This window comes from Manis javanica, chromosome 11 (genome assembly GCF_040802235.1).
Source record: "Manis javanica isolate MJ-LG chromosome 11, MJ_LKY, whole genome shotgun sequence".
In the NCBI taxonomy this organism is placed as follows: Eukaryota; Metazoa; Chordata; class Mammalia; order Pholidota; family Manidae; genus Manis; species Manis javanica.
In genome coordinates, this window is record NC_133166.1 from 80,618,240 (window position 1) to 80,640,587 (window position 22,348).

General features: G+C 38.9%; 1 protein-coding gene across 2 annotated transcripts in view; it reads right to left on the reverse strand.

The window, feature by feature from the left end:
* Window positions 1-3,978: 3,978 nt before the first annotated feature.
* FMN2 (formin 2) overlaps window positions 3,979-22,348 on the reverse strand; it is a 321,858-nt gene continuing 303,488 nt past the window's right edge. Inside the window, exons 17-18 of one of the 2 annotated variants that reach the window (XM_073216758.1) lie at window positions 7,085-7,166; window positions 3,979-5,666 (exon numbers count right to left, since the gene is read on the reverse strand). In XM_073216758.1, the coding sequence (XP_073072859.1) occupies window positions 5,640-5,666; window positions 7,085-7,166 (109 nt within the window). In that variant the 3' untranslated portion in view covers window positions 3,979-5,639. The remainder of the gene's footprint in view (window positions 5,667-7,084; window positions 7,167-22,348) is intronic. The other variant, XM_073216759.1, reaches the window with a different exon arrangement.

Genomic DNA, 22,348 nt, shown 5'->3' on the forward strand with positions numbered 1-22,348 from the left:
CTGTCAGATTGGAGTCTCTAAGTCTACTCTTTTTCTTTTTTAACTGGGATATGACCTCAGTGAATTCCTTAGCGCTATCTTCCAAATCACTAATGGCTTTTTAATTTGTGTCCATCTAAAATTATTTATCTAGAATTATTCATTTATATGTTTTCTATTTCAAGAATTACATATTTCAAACCTTTGGAGATGCTAAACATTAATTATTAAACCATTGACATTTTGCCCTTTTGTTTATATTTTTGAAAGGGAATTCACTTTCACGCATTGAGCTGCTTTATTCTTTCTTACTGACAATTTTCCTCATGTGCTTTGGAAAGTGTTTTACAGACTTGCCTTGAGAGGGTGCTCACATTCATTCTCCCCTTACCTCTCTGTATTTAGTCATTTTCTGTCTTCTCTAACCCAAACCAGCCTTTGAATGAGGCCCTTGTGTGGCAGTGATATTGGAGATATTACAGGTGTAAAGAGGTGCCAACAGGGTAGCTGGCTGTGTTTGCTCTGAAATGTCACACATGCTTGGTTTGCCACAACATGTGGCACCCCCTGTAGCTATTCAGTTGACTCACTGGTAGGTGAGCCCCACTCTATTCCTACATCTCCCATAGTGAGCCTGGTTTGGTTTCCCTCCATAAATGGGGCATTAGTTCCCATTACCTTGTAGTGAGATTCCTCTCTCACCTATGCTCTCTTCCTCATTCCCTCTCTCCTTCCTTGTCTACAAGTGCATGCTCTCTCTCTCCCCCTTATCCCCTCTTACTGATTGGTTGTCTAGTTCTATTAGTGGTAGGAAAGGCATGCTAAAACCTCCACTATGATTATGTAATTGTTTATTTCTTCTTTAATTCTCTCAACTTTTACTTCATTTATTCTAAAGCTGTTATCAATACATACTTATAACTATGCCTATTTGTGTCTGATTTAAGTATGTTTTTTGTAGACTGTACAATCTTGCCTTTTCAAAAAAAAGTACCATGTGGTAATATCTGCCTTTTACATGGTGTTTAGTCCATTTTACATGTAAAGTAATTACTGATAAAGTGTTGTACAAGGTTCCATCTTGCTATTTGTCCTTTGTCTCTTCTAATTTTCTTGTCTCTGATCCCTTACCTGTCTTCTTTGAATTATTCAGAATGTTTTGAATTCCATTTTAATATATCTATTAGCTTTTTAGCTATATGTCTTTCTGTTACTTTTTAGTGGTTGTACTAACATTGTGAAGCTATACATCCTTAAGTTTTTTAATAGTATTTGGAGTTAATATTATACCATTTCATGTAAAATGTAGACATCTTGCAATTTCTTTCACCACCCTGTGTCATCCTTTATACCTTCTTATGTAGTACATTTAAATACATTATAAACTCTTTAAGACAATGTCATATATCTTTTACTTTAAACTGCCAGTGTTCAAAAGCAAAATAACTAGTCTTTTGTATTTCCCTAGGCATTTAGCATCTCCAGTGCTTGTTATTCTTCCTGAACATGCACTTTATTTTCCTTTGGAATAATTTCCCTTTAACTTGAAGAACTTTATTTGACATTTGTGTAGCAATAGGGCTGTTGGTGACAAACACTCATAGTTTTCTTATATGGGCAAGTGTCTTTACTTTGCCTTCATTCTTGCAGTGAACTGAGAACTTCTGTTTAAAATGTCTTTCCTACACTGCTTTCCTATAGCAGAGTTTTAAATAGAATACTGAGGAAGTCAATTCATTACATATATTGCATACATTTGTTAGTTTCAATAAGAGTATTTTGAAGAGCAGAAGGAAGGTGTCAGTGGAGTTTCTTTTGAAGTGCTGTTTGCTTTGACTCCTATACTTTTTGACTCCTACTTCTTCATGGTTATCATTGTTTATTTCCTGGTTAATTTTCCTGAAGTTCCTTTTGTGACCTATTTCTGTTTCTCTTTTAAACACTGGTTTCAACCTGACCTCAGTTAGCATTTTAAAAAATCTACTCCTGACTTCCTAGGCAATTTCAACAACCTACTTGATTTCAACTACCAATACAGGCGGCTCTTATATCAAAATCTCTAGAGTTCCTGATCAATATCCTCTATCTGGAAACTGGAATTTCCAACTGGATGTCCAGCACACATCATGGATTCTTCATTTCCCTCCAGTCTTGAACTTTCTCTTCTTTTCATTTATTTATTTACTAAATCAATAAATCTTTGAGTGCCACATACTGCTGTTAATGTTATATATTTAGTACTGAGGGGAAAAACATCTCTGTCTTTCTGGATTTAAATTTGAGTGGTGACAGACTATATACTAAGAGCCACATAACTAAGTAACATCAAGTGGTGTGACTGTGATAAAGAAAATAAAGTTGATCAAGGCGATAAAGTCTTGGGGGCTGCTTATCTTGATAGACTTATCAGAGGTTTCTTAGAAGCACACTGACATTTACAAAGAAACTTCCAGAAGCATTTCCCATGTTGTCTTTATGGATGATCTTCACCAAACAACACAGTGGAGAAACCAAACTACTGTAAATTAAACCTTTCTTATTTTTCACATCTAAAGATTCAAGTTCTCATGTCTATTTCACCTACTTAGCATTTTTTCTTCAGTTCCAAGCTTCCACCTCTGCTAGTAAGATCATACATAAGTCTAATTTCTTCTTTTGAATTGCAGGTCTCTTAAAAGATCTTCTGGCCTCTGGATTTATACTCCTCCACACTGGTATCAGAGCAAGCTTTATTAAACTAAAACCATTTTTAAATGATTTATTGGCTCCACGATCTACTGCATCATGTTTCTTATCATTAAAGTCTTCAACAATCTAGCCCCTGATCCTACCTGTTTGTCCACAACACTTAACTCTTCTTTATACCCCACCTGCTATCCTCTATGCGGAATGAATTATTCCACCAGCCAGGAAGGCTATTTTGCATTTGTTTTCCAAGCTTTTTTCTCAGCTTGTTTCCTCTTCTAGAAATGCGTCACTATCCCCTCCTCACCAGCCTTTGGAAATCCTTCAGGACTGCATTTCAGACAAGATCCCAGCTGAAGCCAGTGCTGTGGACCACCACCTACTATGAAGAGCTAGGGTGCAGGTACCTCTTCAGATACCCTGACCCCAAACTATAATACCATTACATGTGTTACAACCACAGAATCCTTTTATGCATCTCTAGCAACATCTCCTCTCATTGTTTCTCCTTCACACCCTGCTCCCTCTAACCTGAATGAGTTGCAACTCCTAAAAGAAATGATGCGTTCCATGTGCTCTGAGTCTTGCTGCCGGCAGATTTGTCTTTTTCACTTCCCTCACTCCTGCTCATCCCTCTAGATTTAGCCTTTGTGCTCTCTGAACGGGATGTTCTGATGAACTGTAATCATTGCCTCACACTCCTCTTTCCTCCCACCTTGATTAAGTTCTTGAGGATGTGCACCTTAAGCACCAGGCTTTGGTACAAGGTAGATGACAAGCCAATGTACAGGGGATAAATGGTTTTTCTATGGAATAATTAGGTCAGACCTAAATGAAAGCTTATTTATGAAGAGAAAGAAAGTAGTGTTTCCACACTAGCGAGTGGGCAGGCTTCATTCCCTCTGTTACCCTTTCCATCTATCCCTTCTACATCCCAATTTTCCTTTTGCTTTATTGTCTTCCAGTAGCCCTTCACCACACAACCTGTATCAAATGAACTTCCGCATCTAGATTCCAACTGATAGACAAAAAATATTTCTCAAATATCAATATACTGGTGTTCATAAGTGGGAAATAGTTCTTTCTTAAAATGGCACAAGAAAAACTTCAACTTTCTTCCAAAATATGTTTTGATGTAGCAGAATGATTACTTTAGCTCTAAAAATAAGCAGTTATCAAATAACTACAACAACCATTAAGCCTGAAATAAGAATTTAAAAAACTCTTTGAATGCCAGCAGTCTAAAATTTATCTCAGCCCTCTGCTCAGATAAACATGATAGTTGTGTTTTGCCAGTATCCTCAGGCAACATGCACATGATAGGCACAGAACTCTTTGATTATTCATTTTATTTTCATATAAATTAACATCCTATAAAAATTGAAATAGAAACACTAGATACAGTATTGCACATAGCGATCTTTGTTAAATGCCCTATTATTTGATTGAAGAATGGTAATATACACATTGGAGGGACTGAGGGGACAGGAAGAGAACAAAACAAACAAACCCACTACTGTTTCTGTGCACGTAAACTACAAAATAAAAGGTAAGAGACCATACTTTACGTAAACACAAACAGAGTTATGACTCAGGACGTTTTCTTTTTAAGTTGCTTTCCATAATCAGTTTGCAATAGCAAGAAATTCTCACCTTTATGTACTATAATCTCCACCAGATATCATTAAAGAATTTAAAAAAACCAAACACCTATTAATGGTAGGCCAAACCATCATAATGCATCATGAGGTGACTTTAATATACTCTCAGCAAGAGTAGGAGATTTACTCTTTTTCTCCTCAAAGCAAAACAGAATAAAAATCCTAGGCTCTGAAGAAGGAAGGTAGGAATCTTACAGACAAAAAGCTGTGTCTTCAAGCAAATTGTCATGATGGTTCTGATGCAAGAAGATTAACGCAGCAAAGAAACGCATTAGACAGCCAGAGAAAATAAGTCTATGCCAAAAGGATCTGCATTCTGCATCTTTTTCACTCACTGTGTCAATGAGAAAATGTCTCCCTCATTTATGAATAGCTAGTTGATAGCCTTACTATTCTGAAGAGATAGTACTTTATTTTATGGACAATGATGTGTTTTAATAAAAAACAGCTTTTTGCTATTGTTGTTGAAAAAAAAATTCTAGGCTCTTTCTGGTAACGAAACATTATGTACTCATTTCACCGCTTTTACTCACCTGCCACACGCATGAAGATGACCCCAATCACGTCAAAGTACTCAGGCAGGTGTATTCACTTACCAGGTTCTAGGCAGAAACCAATCCATCCGAAAACTTAACTTTTTTTTTTTTTTGCCAACAATTAGTCACGTTTTACAGGAAGTGATGGATAGGAGAGGGTTTTTCTTTTGCTATTTTTTTTCTATTCTTTATCTGACTTGAGTAAAAAAATTGATCATCTTCTTTCAAAAAAAAATTATTATGGAGAGCAACCCAAGAGGTGGGAAAGCCTTGATCACAACATATAAATGGTACTTAAATTTTAAAATAGAAAATTTTCTACATAGATGTGAAACTGATACAAACAATTCACTAGAAATAACATTTTAACCATAAATCTCAATGCACTGATGTGGAGTACTGGCTGTCAGTAGAAAGGAAAGTGTTTCTGTGATAAGGAATACTCTCACAAAAGTAAGTTTTAGGTTAATGTTTAGCATGTTAGCATTAATGCAGATACTGCCTCCTACACATGCTGTTGCGGTCAATCGGTATAATACCATAAACTTTTACAAAAAGAAAAGGTGTCAAATTCTCCACTGGGCTACTACCACTTTTGCATTTTTATATGAATGTACAGTAAAATTCAATAATCAGTGAACTGTCTAGAAAACACAAAGATTATGCAAGAGGTCAAGAAGAAAAATGAACGAAATGATATAGTTTCCTTCCTGCCCTCAGGTCAGCTGAATTTGTGGAAGTGGTGGCCGTGACTTATCTCCATTCTGCTTTGCATTGTTCAGGTTTTCATGCTTATCTTTGCTTTCTGAAAATAAAAGCACCAGATAAGAGTTACAGTTAGAAAGAAGAGCTTTAAAAAAATGTATCGAGTTAGGAATAGCCCAAACAAGATCTTTTCATTTGGATCACATTCTTTGGGAAAAGGTTAAGATCAACCAGCCCATACAGGAAAACAGTATGAGTAGTTTTCCTTTTTTCATAAGGATTTTCACCAAGACAGATTACCAAATATTTTTGAGAAAAAAAGAAGTGTTTAAGCTTCAGCTTCTACTTGGCCTGAGAGAGTGTCAACTTGCGCTTCTCATTCTCAACTCTATATGCAAATACGTAACAATAAAACCTGAATTGGCCACTTCATTACTTGTTTAAGTGATTTAACTCTTTCCTGTCCTTGTAATGGCATGATTGAGGTTAATCAGTACACGAGTATTCCTCCTCATTCAATACACCTTGAAAGTTGTACTTTAATTTAAAAAACAGGAAATAAACTAAACCATAATATATATAATATGATATGATATGATATGATATGATATGATATGATATGATATAATATAATAAATATAATACTTGTCATTAGATAAGATGAATTTTTGACAGAGAAACTTAAGGGAAAATATCTCTTAAGTGAAGATATAATTCCTACATTTTTCTAAATGGGACTGTTAAATCATTTCCCAATTTGGATTATTTTACTAATTTTTCCATAGCTGATGTGAGGCTGATCCCATTCATAGCGTTCCTGTTTTAAGGCCTAATCCAACTTTTCATTTAAAAAAGCATCATTTACTTTTGTGGAACCAAATGATAATCCTGAAAACATTCAATGAAGACTGACAGTATCACAAGGGAAAACTGTAATTCTCACCAAGCCGTCCCCTCCTAGGGCACACAACCTGGCATTTAATTGTAAAGGGAAAATGGGCAAGGAGAGAGCTGGGATTGGCTGGTTAGCTTGGCTGGCTGGCTGGCAGATTCTAAGCAGCCACCACTGTAGACCACTGATGCGTACAGGCCAGGTCTGAGCCCTGGGTCTGAGCAAAGGACAGCACTGCACGTGGCTTGTCTCATCATGATTGAGATGCCAGTGGGACCGATCCAATTCTGATGACCACTCTGGGTTCAGACACAGCCCTGTGCTGGGACCCCTGGGCAGTGAACAAAGTGGAAGGTTGCCCCCAACTCCCACCCAACCAGGCACTTCCACATCTGTGCACTCTCTTAGATTCATCTTAATGCTTTAGCTTCAAATGCCGAATCCTGAGAATCTCTTAGCCTCCTGGGATTGATTAAGGGCATAAAGAAAAACAGATTCTCTAAGTCATCCAAACTGAAGAGGAAAATAATTAGAGTTTTATTATATGAGTTGGGATATATTGTAAAAACAGTGTTTAAAAGCTAAAGAAAATTACAAGTTAAAAAACAGAAGAGTTACACACTTACAATTCCAGAGTCATGTCTTGGTTTTATTTTATAAAGTGATTTTCCCTTCTTCTGTCTGCACACCTCTTCAGCTTCTTTCAGTCTGGGTGGGGAAAAGATACATGAATTTAAACAAAGACCTACACAGATGGCTGCAATCCACCTTATAGAAGGTAAGCCAGAGTCAACTCATTAAGGGTTTGAATTATTGGAGAAAATAATACCACATGCACAGAAACATTATCTGACGTTGATTCGAAACCACAGAATGTTAGAGCTAGAGGCTAATTCATCCAGGGGTTCTTAACTTGGAATAAAAAGATGTCAAATGGAATAGTATACAAACACATGAATATTTTCATGTAAGCATTTCATCCTATATTAAAAGAATCTTATATATAAAAAGTTAAAGAAATATCCCTCTTTTTCAGGTGAGGGTACTAAGATTGGCACTATTAGATACATCAGAAGCATTAATTAAAGAAAAACAACATAAGAACTCATACACTTATTTAAAACGATTTCAGATTCACTTTCCACATCACACTTACCCATGCATGAAAGTAATCTGCAATGTATATTTGGGCGGTTTTATTTTTAAATTGAGCTTCATCAAGCATGGGAACCAATCAAGTGACAGAAAATAAAGAGTGAGCAATAATGTTTCATAAGAACATTTTAAGGGTCTAAGATTTCTTTTTAAACACATACTCCAAGGAAAACAGTATTGAATTTATCAGAGGTATAGTTAAAAGAGGACATTATTTGGAGGTAAGTTCTGAATTAAGGTCTGGCGCTGCTCTTTAACATTGGGTGATATCATAGTACCACCGATCCTTCTATTCTCTCAACCAGTCTAAGGGCTCCATAGTATATAATAGTTTTACTTTATTACTACATAGAGTTGTGCAAAGATTTAAAAAATTTATTTAAAAAGTTCTTTTAGAGTAGGGGCTTTATAAAATTGCAAAATAAAAAAATAGTTATGTATGGCTGTTTTAATACACAAGTAGGAGGAAATCTGTAAACTGGGATTCTTTTAATAAAAAGGGATGCCAGAGAAGGAAAATAACTTTTCAGGCTCATTTATTTTTTATTTTTGTGATTTTCCTTGGGAATTAAAAATGTAGTATTTCTGGAGAAACTAAAAAGGCTGTGATTTATCTTCATAAAAGACTTTTTTATGTCGTTCTGGAAGCCTATTTCCTGAAAGAAATGGATCATATTTCTTGAGCCCTGTGGTAAAAAGCATAATGATAGAATTCATCTCCCATACAGCTGAATGAATCCATTTTTAAACAATAGAATGAAACAAATAATATAGTACTGCAGCTCCAAGATCGAGGTTGGAGTTTACATTAAAGTCTGACAAATGAAAGTAATTCCTTTTGGACACAAAAATGCCTGCTGAGTTGATATTGTTAGTACTTCCAGAAAATGGTGACAATTTAGAAGACACACCATTGTTACCACTTTTATTACTTTCTACCCAAGCCATAAATTCCCTTTAATCCTTCCTCCAAATATTTGAAGACAAAAACATTTTCTTTATAACAAACAGTGGATTGCAGAGTTCCCGTCTTCCTCTGAAATAGCTACTAGTAAATTTAAGTTGAAATATTTGGACAGGGAATTAAGGAAACTTGTTTTAGCACTTAGTCAAAATCCAGTAGATCCCCTCTTAAATTTACTTAGAGCTCTTGAATGCACTTTGTGGTATTAAAAAAACAAAACAAAACAAAATGGCACTTCACAAGTATTTAGATCACCAAAATATCTTAACTTTCTCATTACAGTACTTATTTTGTTCTTAAAACACATTTTTATATGGATCACAGGAAGCTGAATCTAATACAAACATATTTAATTTTACACAAAAACAAATCCAGCCATTCCTCGGAGCAGAGATGACCAAAACTAAGGAGAACATGCGTCAAAGAACCCTTACAAGATCCTCTAGCTCATCCGTTCATTTAACAATCATTTATAGAGCAGTAACTCCAGGCCAGGCACTGGTGTGGCTTGATTTTCTAAGGACAATCACATTCAACGGCTAGTAGGAGAGGTACGCATAAGCAAGCATATTATAGGGGTATGTTACATAACTACCCAGGCTTGCAGAGGTAAAGCTGTGCCCCAGAGAGGTTCTGGGGTTGGAGGGCAAGGGTGTGGACATCTTCCTGGAGTGGGTTGACAGCTGAGCATTGTTTCAAAGATAAATAATCATTTATACTTTTCCTGTTGAGGTAAATGTGGCAGAGGGTGAAAGAAGAGCAGCACATATGCAATGGCACGTGCAAAGGTCCTGGGAGGCCCAGGAGTGCCCCCATGAGCTGCAGAATGGACACCTCCCTGTTCTGCTGCCACAGGCTCCCCATGACACTGGAGGCCCAAGTGCAAACTGGACTTCTGGTTTCTGCTGCAGTTTCTTCCATGTATGACTGCAGTGTATCTCTCACCACATCCTAGGGCACCTCTAGATATGCTCAAGGGCTTGCACGACTGGAAGGCTAAGTGCCAGAACCTCCAGTAGTTGCTCTTCAAATTCAGCAGAAGAAGGGTCACGGAGAATTTGCTAGAATGCCCTTACGCAGGCTGGCTCTGCCACCCACTGGCCTGGTTCCCCTGGGACACACTGAGCAGCAGCACTGGGACAATCTGTTGGAGGCGGCCGGCGCAGCGCTGAGAACAGTGCCCTGGAAGCCAGGTCTTTGCCCTGGAGCCCCTGGACAGCCAGCTAGCTCCCTCCCCTTCTGCCCCACAGCATACACGGGGGGTCACGAACCCGAGCACCCAGAACGAGCTCACTTCAGCACCTTCCCCCAGCTTCCTAGCAAATGCGGCTTCTTCCAAATGTCAGTTTTATTTCAACAAAACTCTGATGACAAGGAATTTTTTCCACATTTTAGACAGGAAGAAAGAATGTGTCTCTGGAGGTGAGATTTGCTGCCAGAGTTGGCAGAAATAAGACAAATAATGATGGAAAAGCTGGGATGGGGTGCTGGGCCAGCTGTCCACAGGAGCACCTCCCGTCCTATTGAGCAACTCCCTGCACATGTGCCAACCCCTTTCCCTCCTGCCTTACCCCTCATTCAGTGATGCCCAACATTGCTTAAACTGAGTAGGAAAAAGATGTTCAGCCCATAACTCTGCATCATTGTTTTCAAGTGAACAGGGAAGGTGGCACTAACATTTCAAACAATAAATAAAAATGACCAATACATGTTACTAGGAAAAGAGGAGTAGAGGAAACACACAGGGACAATATTTCATTCACAAAGAGAAGAAGTGGTCACCAAGTAGAGAGAGGAAATGGGGCTAGGCTGCAGGACAGTGCTGGGCTTCCAAACTCTCCCTGCACCCAAGTTTAAACTTTGATTAAGGGTGAGGTCTGTGGATGGAGTGCAGAGACACAGCTCTCCTGTGTGATCATGAAGATACATTCTTTTTAATGTAGCCGCATTCACACAAAGGGGACTGCCAGGGCATCTGTTAATCAAGATTCCCCCTCCACCCCTCATTAGGGAACTAAAAAGGGAAGGAGGAATTTCCAGATGACATTTTTGATAGGTTTACTCTAACAGTTGCAACTTCCCATCAGCAGTCTAGATAACAGAAGGAAAATGTGAACACAAACAAATCATATGATAATGAAAACTCTTCATTGATCACCTTCAGCAATTTTGGAAAAACAACAAGACAACAAGCAGAGACTGGAAAACAGGAAATGCAGCATTATTTTTTAGATGGAAGAGAGGGATACTAAGAGGTAAATAATGGCTATGAAATTTGATGTTTATGTTAATACTTTGCTATAATACCTTTCATGGTCTATGAAACTTCTGAAACAAAACTTTGCTGAATAAATTTCAAAAGTATGTACTTATTCCTTAAATGGAGGACCAAAAGTAATCAAAGAATATGAGGCAGTATTTTTTGACGGGGAATTTAATTATATGAAATAACCAAAAGACGTGTGGAATCAGGTGTGGCAAACAGAGTGGATGACCAGTCTGAGCAAGGTAATTTTTGTCATAAGCAGCATTTTGTTCTGGCAATGGTCAGGAAAAAATGGGTGAATCTGGGGTTCCCAGAAAATGGAAATGTTCTCCCTTCAAGGAGCAATCTTTGTATAACCAATTTTGAATAAACTCTTTGGAACAAAAAAAGAAAAGATTCTCTTTCTTAAATAAATGAAACGATTTAGCTTTTCCTTGATGGCGAATATTCATCATTACTTATGCCACTGTTGTGATGACCGAGGGCCACCCTCAGGCCTCCTAAGATGCAGGTGGCAGCCCATGCACTAGTCCAGTGCTCTGTACTCTGCTGTGCTCCACTTTCTGTGTGTCTGTCTCTGGCTAGGACGGCAGGTTATAATCATTTCTCGATAGCAGCAGCATGCTTGTCTTTAGTAGAGCCTCCATCTTCCTTAGATGGAAAAACCAGATACCCAAGTGAATTTAAATGAGCCTCAAATTAGTGCAGTTAAGACTCTGAGTTCATTTCTAGCTGAATGCATAGTGTTCCTGGATTTGGAGCAGTGATCTCAGCTACTCTGGGGCTTCTCCCCCACTCCCCACCTCTCACCTCCGGCGGGGTTCACAGCTACATTTGGAAGGGTTAGGGATGCCAGAAGTCTGATTTACAGATAGACAGAGCTGTACGGCTCTACATTTCTAAGAGTGTAAGATCCTAAGAAGTTGCCTGCCTTATCATATTGCACCACCCAACTGGCTTATGCAGCAGGCTGTCCATAAAGGTGGAAAGTAATATTGGCGTGAATGTAAAACCTGAAATTCAAGCTTATCAAGGTAAAGAAGCGTGACACCATTAATTGATAAGGAAAGATTCTATGGTGCTACAGAGAACCACCTCTGGGTAAGAAGTGAAGCATTTTGTGAGAAATGGGGCTTTTAGATCATCTCTCAGTGGAAATGGTTTTCTAGGTCCCTGGGCAAAAATGACCAGAGGAAAACAAAACATCTTTAAGTATTAAAGCTCAACTTTCAGTGTTCTTTTAAAAGCCACTCACATTAAATTTATCTTCTAAAAAAAAAAAGTTGTAAAATATAACCTCAGACGAAACTAAATAAATTTCAAAGAGAAACTAAATTTCAGTATGTTTATATGGATGTTTTAATCCTTATCTGCAAACATTCAAAGTTGTAACAACTTTGCTTGGTTTTAAGACATTAAGTTTAGAAGTAAGTTATTAAGCATAGAAAATACGGGTCCAGAAGAATGAGAGCATTTTTAAGGCTGATATTACAGAGAAGGCAGAGGTAGGTGATGGAATGAAAAATATTTTTTAATCACAGGATTTGTTGAAACTAGTTTAAATTCTTCTTATTATTTTTATCTTAGTATTTTGGTGTTTGGTATATTGGTATTTTTATTTTGGTATTTTTCAAGACAAATGAAAAGTTCCTCAAATTCTGACCTTCACGTAAGCAAGCACATTTACACTAAGGGTTATTCAAAACAAAGAGAGCTGGTCTGTATTTCTCTCCTAATAAAGATGTATTTTTCTCTGCACTTTCCTTTCCTAGCCTCAGACCCATTTATTGTAGGCAAACATATACAAAAAGTTCAGTGTGATTAAGTTTAAAGACAGTTTGTGACATGAATAAGGGAGAGACTCTGGCAAAGATACAGAGAAAAGAAACCAGACAGCTCTGTAGCCTGCAGGCTAAATTGTTATCTACCTTCCAGAGCACGCTGGGCTGGCCACAATCTTATCAAGAAAACAGATACACTCTCATCCTTCAATCAAATGAGAAAGGGAGCCACTTTTCTGCCACTAAACATTAATAATTTGGTCTAAATAAGTATCTGTGGCAGACGGATTCATTTCCTGCTGGCTCCAACTTGGCTTGCTGGGAGTAGCCTGACCCGTTACTGGGGTCTGTGGCCTGTGAGAGATTTAAGTGCAGCCTGGCGCTGGCATGTCACGTCTGAGGTCCTGATGCAGCAGACTCATCCAACAATAGGCTGAGAGTAGACGTGATCATTACTGCCAACAGTGTTCTTCATCGAAACACAACAGAGTGTCTGCCTACAAACTTACAGTTTTCTAGCCAAAAGAGAAAGGGAAGAGTACACACACACACACACACACACACACACACACACACACACACACGAGGAGGGAGGAGCCTCTAGGCAAAGGCTGGTTAGGAATGCCAGCTTTAAAGTTGTGGGTCTCTCTCTCAGGAGGGACAAAAGCAGGCATTAGACACCTTGGGGAATTAAAGGTGATTTGGGGGAGTCACTCCTGGCTCTGTTGTCTCTCCTTTATAACCCAGTGATTACACACACACACACACACACACACACACACACACACCCAACACACATAAAACTCCTGACAGTATAACAGGAACAAGCAACTTCAGTGGCACATGTCAATTACTTCAGGTAAAAAGAACTGAAGCTTCCTCAGGCACATATTTCTGAAGTGGAGCCGAATTTCTGAATTCAGTCCCTGACAATCTCTGGCTTTCTCAGAAAGGACATTGCATTTGCATCTCAAATGTTAGAGAGCAATTAGAATGAGCACCATTAGCTTCCGGTGCTCAAGGAAACCAAGCTTTAGCAACACCTTTGAGGTGCTGGAAGCAGCAGAATGTGGCTCAGTCATTTGTGGCTGGAACTGAGGGAGGCTCAGGGGGGCTGTAGGCCTACCCAGAGGCCCTACACATGCCAAACTCCTCTCACCTCACAGTGATGCACTGAGTGAGCTTGCCACTTTCCTCCCAAGCTGAGCTGAATTCTCAGGGATATTCATAGTCTAAAATCTAGGATACCATGACAGGTAGATATGCATATTCTATGTTCATGGTCTAAAACCACAAATATATATTGAATATAAAGCCAATAAGCAGAGATGTGATGTACATCAGTGTTTTCTGACACTAATCTTGTGGAGTATACGTGGGTGAAAAGAGATGAATCACTTATTCAGAAGAAAACATACTCAGGCCAATCAAATTACTTACCTGTAGTCTGAATCTCTTTGATGACTGAATGTTCTATTGTAGTTCATGGATGAGCTACCTGAGAAAAAAATACTTGTCCCTTAGTTTTGGATGGCTCTAAGAAGATGGGCACGAATGTACATTGCTATGCTCCCATTTCACAGTAGAGAATACAGACAATTCACACACACAAACCACTGGTCCTGTCAGCCTCTACTGAGTCAGAAAGTTGCTGATACTTCCTCATTGGCAAATCCTCCAGCACTTTCTAACCCTTTCTCTCCTCTACCAAGTCAGTCACTCTGAAAGAGTAGCTAGCCTCTAATTCCCGAAAATTCTCTTATCTTCCGGTCCTCAGAGAACTTCTGAGCTTTCCAACTATCTTTCTGGACATGCTTCCTTAATCTCTTTTGTTGCTTCTTATTTATTAAACTCGCCCTCAATGGTATTTTCCCCCACAAAGCTCTAATCTTGAGTGCAGTAGCCATAGGATATATATCCACAGGCTATTACAAAGAAATAATCCACTTTATCATCCAGCTGTCATTTCTCTCTAGAAGACGTTCAGCTCCGTAGCTCTGGCTCTTGCCTCCCCCAGGATCCAGCCCCAGTGCAGTCTCCCTTCTCCCACCTGGACCCCGGTTAAGGACAGATCCACCCATAACCACTCACCCTCCCTGGCCTTTCTCTCCCTGTTCACCACCCCCTCCATGCATATGCAAATGCTTAACAAGTGCAGTTACTGATTAGTCCTTAGTAATGATCTTAAAATCTGTCCCAACCTAATGTCACTGTCCCTAATTGCTACCCAAGTCCCCCTCCTTCCATCACCTGGACCACTGCCACCCCTGCAGACTGGCCTCTGTGTCAGTCTAATCCATCCTTCACTAATGTCCTAAACATGGGAATCTTCTGAGCCAGTCATTCATTTGCCAAGAAAATACTGTTTCAGTTTCTTAGTGAGCTATTCAAGGCTATTTACAACTAGTCTAAATTCTTCTTAATTCTCTATAATGTTCCCTGGTCTCTAGCCATACAGAACCACTCCCCAGCCCTAAGGGAGGTTTTGGCTAAATCTGTTCCCCCGACTATCCATTCTCTTTTTCTCTCCCTTTCCTAGGTCGTTCTACATCAGTTCAAAAATCAGCTTCCTATAGAAAGTATACCTGGCCCTCTAGGGAGGCTTATCATGCAACCCTCCATGCTTTCACATAATTTTGTCCAGAGTTTTATTTTAAAGACTTTCAACTATTCATATATCTGTCTTTTTGCCTTTTGAATAGTAAGCTCCTTGAAATGAGGGATCAGGTATATACATTTTGACATTCCTAGAATAATAATAAAGTTCACACAGGTAGATATTCACTAGATGTTTGAAAATAATTGACTCACTGAATAAATGATGATGAACAGGGAAATTAAAATTAAGCTAAAAAAAAATCACAGGGATGAAATCTGGCAAAAAACTAGGGCTTAGATCCAAATCTCTTGTTTTTGCCTCCTTCTTCCGGTGAACTCATCAGCCGTGAGTCTGGTTCTCTAATTCCCATTTTGAGTAAACTATACAGGGCTTTATTTGACTTGACCTTTGAGTTTACTGATTTACTGTTAATATTCCATCCATAAATAACGATCTAGTTTGAACAAATGTACATAAAATTTAAAGTTATGAAATAGTTTAGGAAATCACTTTCTTCCATCTTATGGAGGAACTAATTTTGTATACATTATATGAATCATTAGGAGGCTGTAAGGATTCAACATGAAATTGTGTCAAACTCGTCTCACTAACTCTTATTAACTCCTAGGTTAGTGGAAAAGATAAATGACACAGATGTAATATATCTTCATTTCAACCAAGCATGTAAAGAATCTCTAAGGGGATGTCTGCAGACGAGATAAAGAATGATGGCTAGATGAGAGGATACTTAGATGAATTTACGGCCACCAAATATGCTCCAAGGAGATAACGGGCTGACTTTATGTAGGGTTATGTTCCTGTTTAGAGAGCGTCATGGGAAGAGGGTCAAAGCACAATTAACTGTCAAAATTTATATGGAGACTGTTTTAATCTGAGAATGGAGAAAACTGTCCCAGCAATCACAGATGTGCAAAAAATGAGTTGATTTTTATTTGAAGAAAATTAATATCTGCAGTGAGCAGCTGTGTGCCAGAGACAGTGGGTGCTTCGCATGCACCACCATATTCAACCGTTGGGTGACCAAGAATGAGAGATGCCATCAGCCATGTCAGAGGCAAAGAGGCTGGAGCTCACAGAGGGTCTTGAGCCATACCCTGCAGGAATGAAGAAAATCCAGATCTGGTTGACTTTACTCTTTCCACATCATCTCCTGCTAAAAAGGGTGCCAAGTCATGGGCTTACTAAACAGCTATTAGTACCATAAACATGGTATTTCTATAATGGAAAGCAAATGGGATAGATGATATTCAATTTATTTCCCACATTCAATATCCCTTCCCTTTCAGAGAGCTTCTGCAGGGTGAACATTCGAAGACACTAACGTGAGCTCCTGGAAGGCAGGAAATGGGACGTCTTTTCTCTCCTAACCCCATGCCCAGCACACTGCCCAGCTCATCACAGGAGCAGCTAACACCTGCCCAGAACCTGTTATGTGCCAGGCACTGGGCTAAGAGGGTTTATAGGCATTATGTCCTTTGACTCTTGTACTATAACCCCATGGGGCAGATGCTGCTATTGCCCAACATTTACAGTCAGGAAACTGAAGCTTAAAATGGTCAAACTGCTCGCCAGGTCATTCACCAATTTGTGGTTCAAATTCAAACACAGAAAACTGACCTCCAAAGCTGTAGCTTTAACTATGTAAATGCATGGGAAAGGTGAAATAGCCATCCATCAGTATCCTCCTCTTTCCAGTTATGTATTTACTTGTGTTTTATTCATTATGTTTCTCTTTATTGACTCTTCTAAAACTGAACATACTATAAAACGTGTCAGTTTAAAGTGGTTTTTGAAAAGAGAAACTATATATAAAAAAGAATGTTTGTGTTTTATCAGATACAGGAGAGAAGTACTGTAACTGGACAAATTTTAAACTCTATTCAAGGACAAGCAATAATGGAAGCGCAACGGGCTATAGTATTCATCTTTGAAGAAGGAAAGCAGGTAAGATCATACAGACAAAACAGAAATTACCACCGCATTTTTTCTTTTTCCTAATTTCCAGTAGGAATGTTTTCAATATGGCTCTCTACATAAGGCACGTGAACTGTAGTTAGTACAAATTTAAAAATCAAAAGGTAGATAAATTTTTCCAATGGCCCTTTTTATTTTTTTAACACAAATCCTCAGTATAAACTGAAACTAAACTTGAACCGTTAATTCAGTGAAGGCATTTCTGAGGAGAGGGAAGTCAACACACACCGCCAGTATGTCCTGCTGCTTTTTGGTGACCTAATCTGACAGGGGTGCGACTGAAAAATCTAGGGCAGTTAGGCTATTTCCTCCATTATCTCTCAACCCAGGGATCCCAACTGAGGAGCAGTCAGCAGGTAGCTAAGCCTTGGCCAAGTTCTGGAAATGCCCACATTCTGTTCTGGGAAGGAGGGAAATACATTTGCTTCAGGGACTAGATAGCAAGGGTCACATTCCACTGTGTAAATACAGAGCGTGAATTATATTCTGTCCAACTATGAGTATCCTTTTCTCATGTTCTTCCATAAGGGAATTCTAACATGGCATCAGGAAAAGCTGGGAAATCTGAAAGGTGCTATTTTAGAGTTTTTCAAAAATGCTTAGATGATAATGGTCACTGAAAACACAAGTATTTGTGTTCCTATATATGTGGTGAGATTTTTATGCTTTTGATCTTCTGCTTTTTAACACTAATTTACAATCTCTGAATTAGAAAAATAAAGGGTTTTCCTCACGGATCTTGAAGTAAAGACTATTTTAATTCTGTATTTGATGTGGATTTACATAGCATTTAGAAAGGTGGCTCAGCTGATGTGCCCTGTAAGTCCCACGGGAACCATGTTCCTGCTGTACATATGGAGGATGTTTTAGATTTTCTCAATAAAATGGTTAAATGACAGTTGCTGGTTCCACAGATGGATGACAGTAAGTAAAACAAATTTCCATCATACGTGATGGCCAAAACTTTATGAAATCACATTTGACAGCAAAGTTCATCTTTTATTACAGGAGAATGGTGTTGTTTATGACATTTGACATTTTTCATGCAAGCATACTTTTACTTTTTATTTCCACCTGTGTTAAGATATTTTCTTAATTTCAGTGACTATTTTTTTGCACATGGTTCAGAAAAGTTTTTGATTACAGCTTGTAAAGCTAAGCTCTGCTGGCACTTATGCCGTGGCTTTTGTTTCCACACACCTCTAGGAAGTATGGTGTTGTGTGCATAACTTGGATCCTATTTTTTTAGAAAGATGTTGTTGGGAGTGGAGGGGGGGAGGAACTCAATGGCTGTTCGACACAGGAATCTGTGTACAGAGAGCTTGTCACATTTCCTCCCTGTAAAACTCATAAAGGAGTACAACAAAGCTATTTATATCATAATGGTTTAGAATTATTCAAGAGGAAGAATGGTTTAATTAAGGAGTGAGATGTGGGAGATAAGAGGCAGGAATGGAATCAAGAAGACACACACATTAAGGGAGGACAAGGGTCAGTTTTGTCTCTATTGGATTATTCTTATCCCACTAAAAATATGCTGTTTATCCCATGATCACAACAGAAACAAAAACACCCTCTAACTCACCTCGGCTTCCAGCTAGACCTTCTTTTCTCTGTGACCCTTTGTAGGCATGGGTTCCTCAAGAGCTGCCAATGGCCACTGTCTCCCCTTCCTCTGCTCCATGTAACCACTTGACAGGGCCTGCTCCGGTGGATGCAAACAGCTCCTCCACATTCCCAAAGCCACATCAGCTCTCGGTCCACGCTTCCTGCACACAAGCACTGGGGGCTGCAATGGCTCTTTCTCTGTGCCCCTACCTCTTGATGACCTTTCTTCACCTGGTCCACCAGGCCACCCTGTCTGGCCCCAACAACCCTCTGTACTCATCTTCTTGCTCACTCTGTTTCAGCTACTTCAGCCTTAATACACTTCTTCCTCCAGCTTTGCACTCCCTTTATCTGGAAGCTTCTGTCTCCACATATTCACTGATTTATTCCCTCACTTTCTTCAAGCCCCTGCTTATGCGTCAGCTCCCAGAATGATGTGTGTGGCTAGCTCGAAGACCACCACCAACTTCTGCAACTCTCTCCTTTGCCCCACTGCAGTGTTCATTAGGACCCGTGTGGTGTGAGTACCCTATGGATATAATGTGAGCTCCAGAGGGAAGGTTTTGGTTTTGTTCACAACTCCAGTGCCTGGCATACAGCAGCCATTTAGTAAATATTGCTGAATGACCAATACAGCCTGTGTACAAGTCCTAAGTTCAGTGTAAAGAATGCAGTGCTCAGGGTTGGAAGAAAGTGGAAAGCCCTGTGGGAAATAATTATAAAGGGAAATTAAAAAGAAGACACCAATAAATGTAAATACTTCCTGTGCTCATGGATAGGAAGAATTAATATTGTCAAAATGGCCATCCTGCCTAAAGCAATCACCAGAGTCAATGCAATCCCCATCAAAATACCAGCAGCATTCTTCAACAAACTAAAGCAAATAGTTCTAAAATTCATATGGAACCACAAAAGACTGAATAGCTAAAGCAATCCTGAGAAGGAACGAAGCTGGGGGGATTACCCTCCCTGACTTCAAGCTCTACTACAAAGAAAGCCACAGGAACCAAAACAATTTGTTGCTGGCACAAGAACAGATCCATATATCAATGGAACAGAATACAGAGTCCAGGTATAAACCCACACATATATTATCAATTAATGTCTGATAAAGGAGCCATGGATGTACAATGGGGAAAAGCAGCCTCTTCAACAACTGGTATTGGCAGAACTGGACAGCTACATGTAAGGGAATGAAACTAGATTATTGTCTAACTCCATACACAAAAGTAAACTTGAAATGGATCAAGGACCTGAATGTAAATCATGAGACCATAAAACTCATAAAAGAAAACATAGGCAAAAATCTCTTGAATATAAACATGAGCAACTTTTTCCTGGACACATCTCCTCAGGCAAAGGAAGTAAAAGCAAAAATGAAAAAATGGGACTATAACATACTAAAAATCTTCTGTACAGCAAAGGACACTGTCAGCAGAACAAAAAGGTATCCAACAGTATGGGAGAATATATTCATAAATGACTTGTCCAATAAGGGGTTAACATCCAAAATACATAAAGAACTCACAAGCCTTAACACCCAAAAAACAAGTAACCCAATTAAAAAATGGGTGGAGGATCTGAACAGACACTTCTCCAAAATAGAAATTCAGATGGCCAATAGGCACATGAAAAGATGCTCCACATTGCTAATTATCAGGGAAATGCAAATTAAAACCTCACACCAGTTAGGATGGTCAACATCCAAAAGACAAACAACAAATGTTGGTGAGGATGTGGAGAAAGGGGAACCCTCCTACACTGCTGGTGGGTAAATTAGTTAAACCATTGTGGAAAGCAGTATGGAGGTTCCTGAAAAAATTCAAAATAGAAATACCATTTGGCCTAGGAATTCCACTCCTAGGAATTTACCTGAAGAAAACAAGATCCCTGATTCAAAAAGACATTTACCCTATGTTTATCACAGCACTATTTTCAATAACCAAGATATGGAAGCAACCTAAGTGTCCATCAGTAGATGAATGGATAAAGAAGATGTGGTTCATATACACAATGGAATATTGTTCAACTATAAAAAGAAAACAAATCCTACCATTTGCAACAATGTGAATGGAGCTAGAGGGTATTATGCTCAGTGAAATAAGCCAGGTGGAGAAAGACAAACACCATATGATTTCACTCATCTGTGGAGTGTAACAACAAAACAAAACTGAAGGAACAAAACAGCAGCAGACTCACAGACTCCAAGAAGGGACTAGCGGTTACCAAAGGGAAGGGGCTGGAGGAGGGTGGGTGGGGAGGGAGGGAGAAGGGGATTAAGGGATACTAATTAGCACTCACAATACAGGTAGGTCACGGGGGAGGCAGTACAGCAGGGAGAAGACAAGCAATGACTCTATAGCACCTTACTATGCTGATGGTCAGTGATTGCAAAGGGGTGGGGTGGGGGTGACTTGATAAAATGGGTGAATGCTGAAACCACAATGCTGCTCCTGTGAAACTTTCATAAGATTGTATATCAATGTTATCTTAATTTAAAAAATTAAAAAAACAAAATAGATGTTAAAATTTTTTTAAAAAGGGAAATTAAAGATGGATCAAAGCATTCTTGACTCCCCATGCCCTTCATGCCTCCCAGGATTTGTTTCAGGATATTCATTCTTTAGACTATCTACCGTAGGTTAGAAGACACTGATTTTGAAATACTCTGGCTTGGAAAATTTCTCCCAGAGCAAGAAAGGTGAAGGGCACGGCCTTACTCATATTGGGAGTATTAAGAAATGTTTTCAGTTGGTTTATAGCATGGTGCCATTAGGGCATAGCTGAAATAAAAAAGGATATGGCCCGGGCTGAATGGGAAGCTAAACATATCAGAAAAGTTCAAAGTAATGCTAGAACAATTAAAAGACCTGGGAATATTATAACAGGGTAATGGGAAACCTATAGCATCTTCATAGCTAACATCAAATATGTGAAAACCCATTGCGTGGACAAGGGAACGGATTTACTTATGTGCTTCTAGAGGGGAGAATTAGGGCCAGTGAGTACAGGGTTCATTCAGCTCATTCTATGATCCTTTACCTAAAACCTCTGGGGGAAGATGAACTACAGAATTTCATACTTCTCTAATTTCAGACAGAAATATGGTACATAACACTATCAAACAGATCTGACATGGAGTTATTGAGCATGTTAATATTTTTGTAGCAATCATATGAATATTCCCACTTAGTGGGATCAGTAAAGACTGCAGAGAGCCTCGTGAAGGTTGAGTTTGCACAAACTTCAGAAAAAAACCTTTGGTTTCACAGGTTTTTGGGTCTCCAAATTGTGGACAAGGGATTATGGCCCTGGGCTATAACATCATGACTAAAAATGTATTGATTATAGTAACTGTCCCCAAAGTTTGTGAACTCCATTATTCTTGTCAGGGAATTCATTAAACCTTCAGGTAGAAAATAGAAAATGGTCACTGATAATTAAGCATTTGGATATGAATATTTAATTCTTATGTTTTCTTTGATCAGCATCATTAGGAAACTTGTCGTTAATAACTAAATA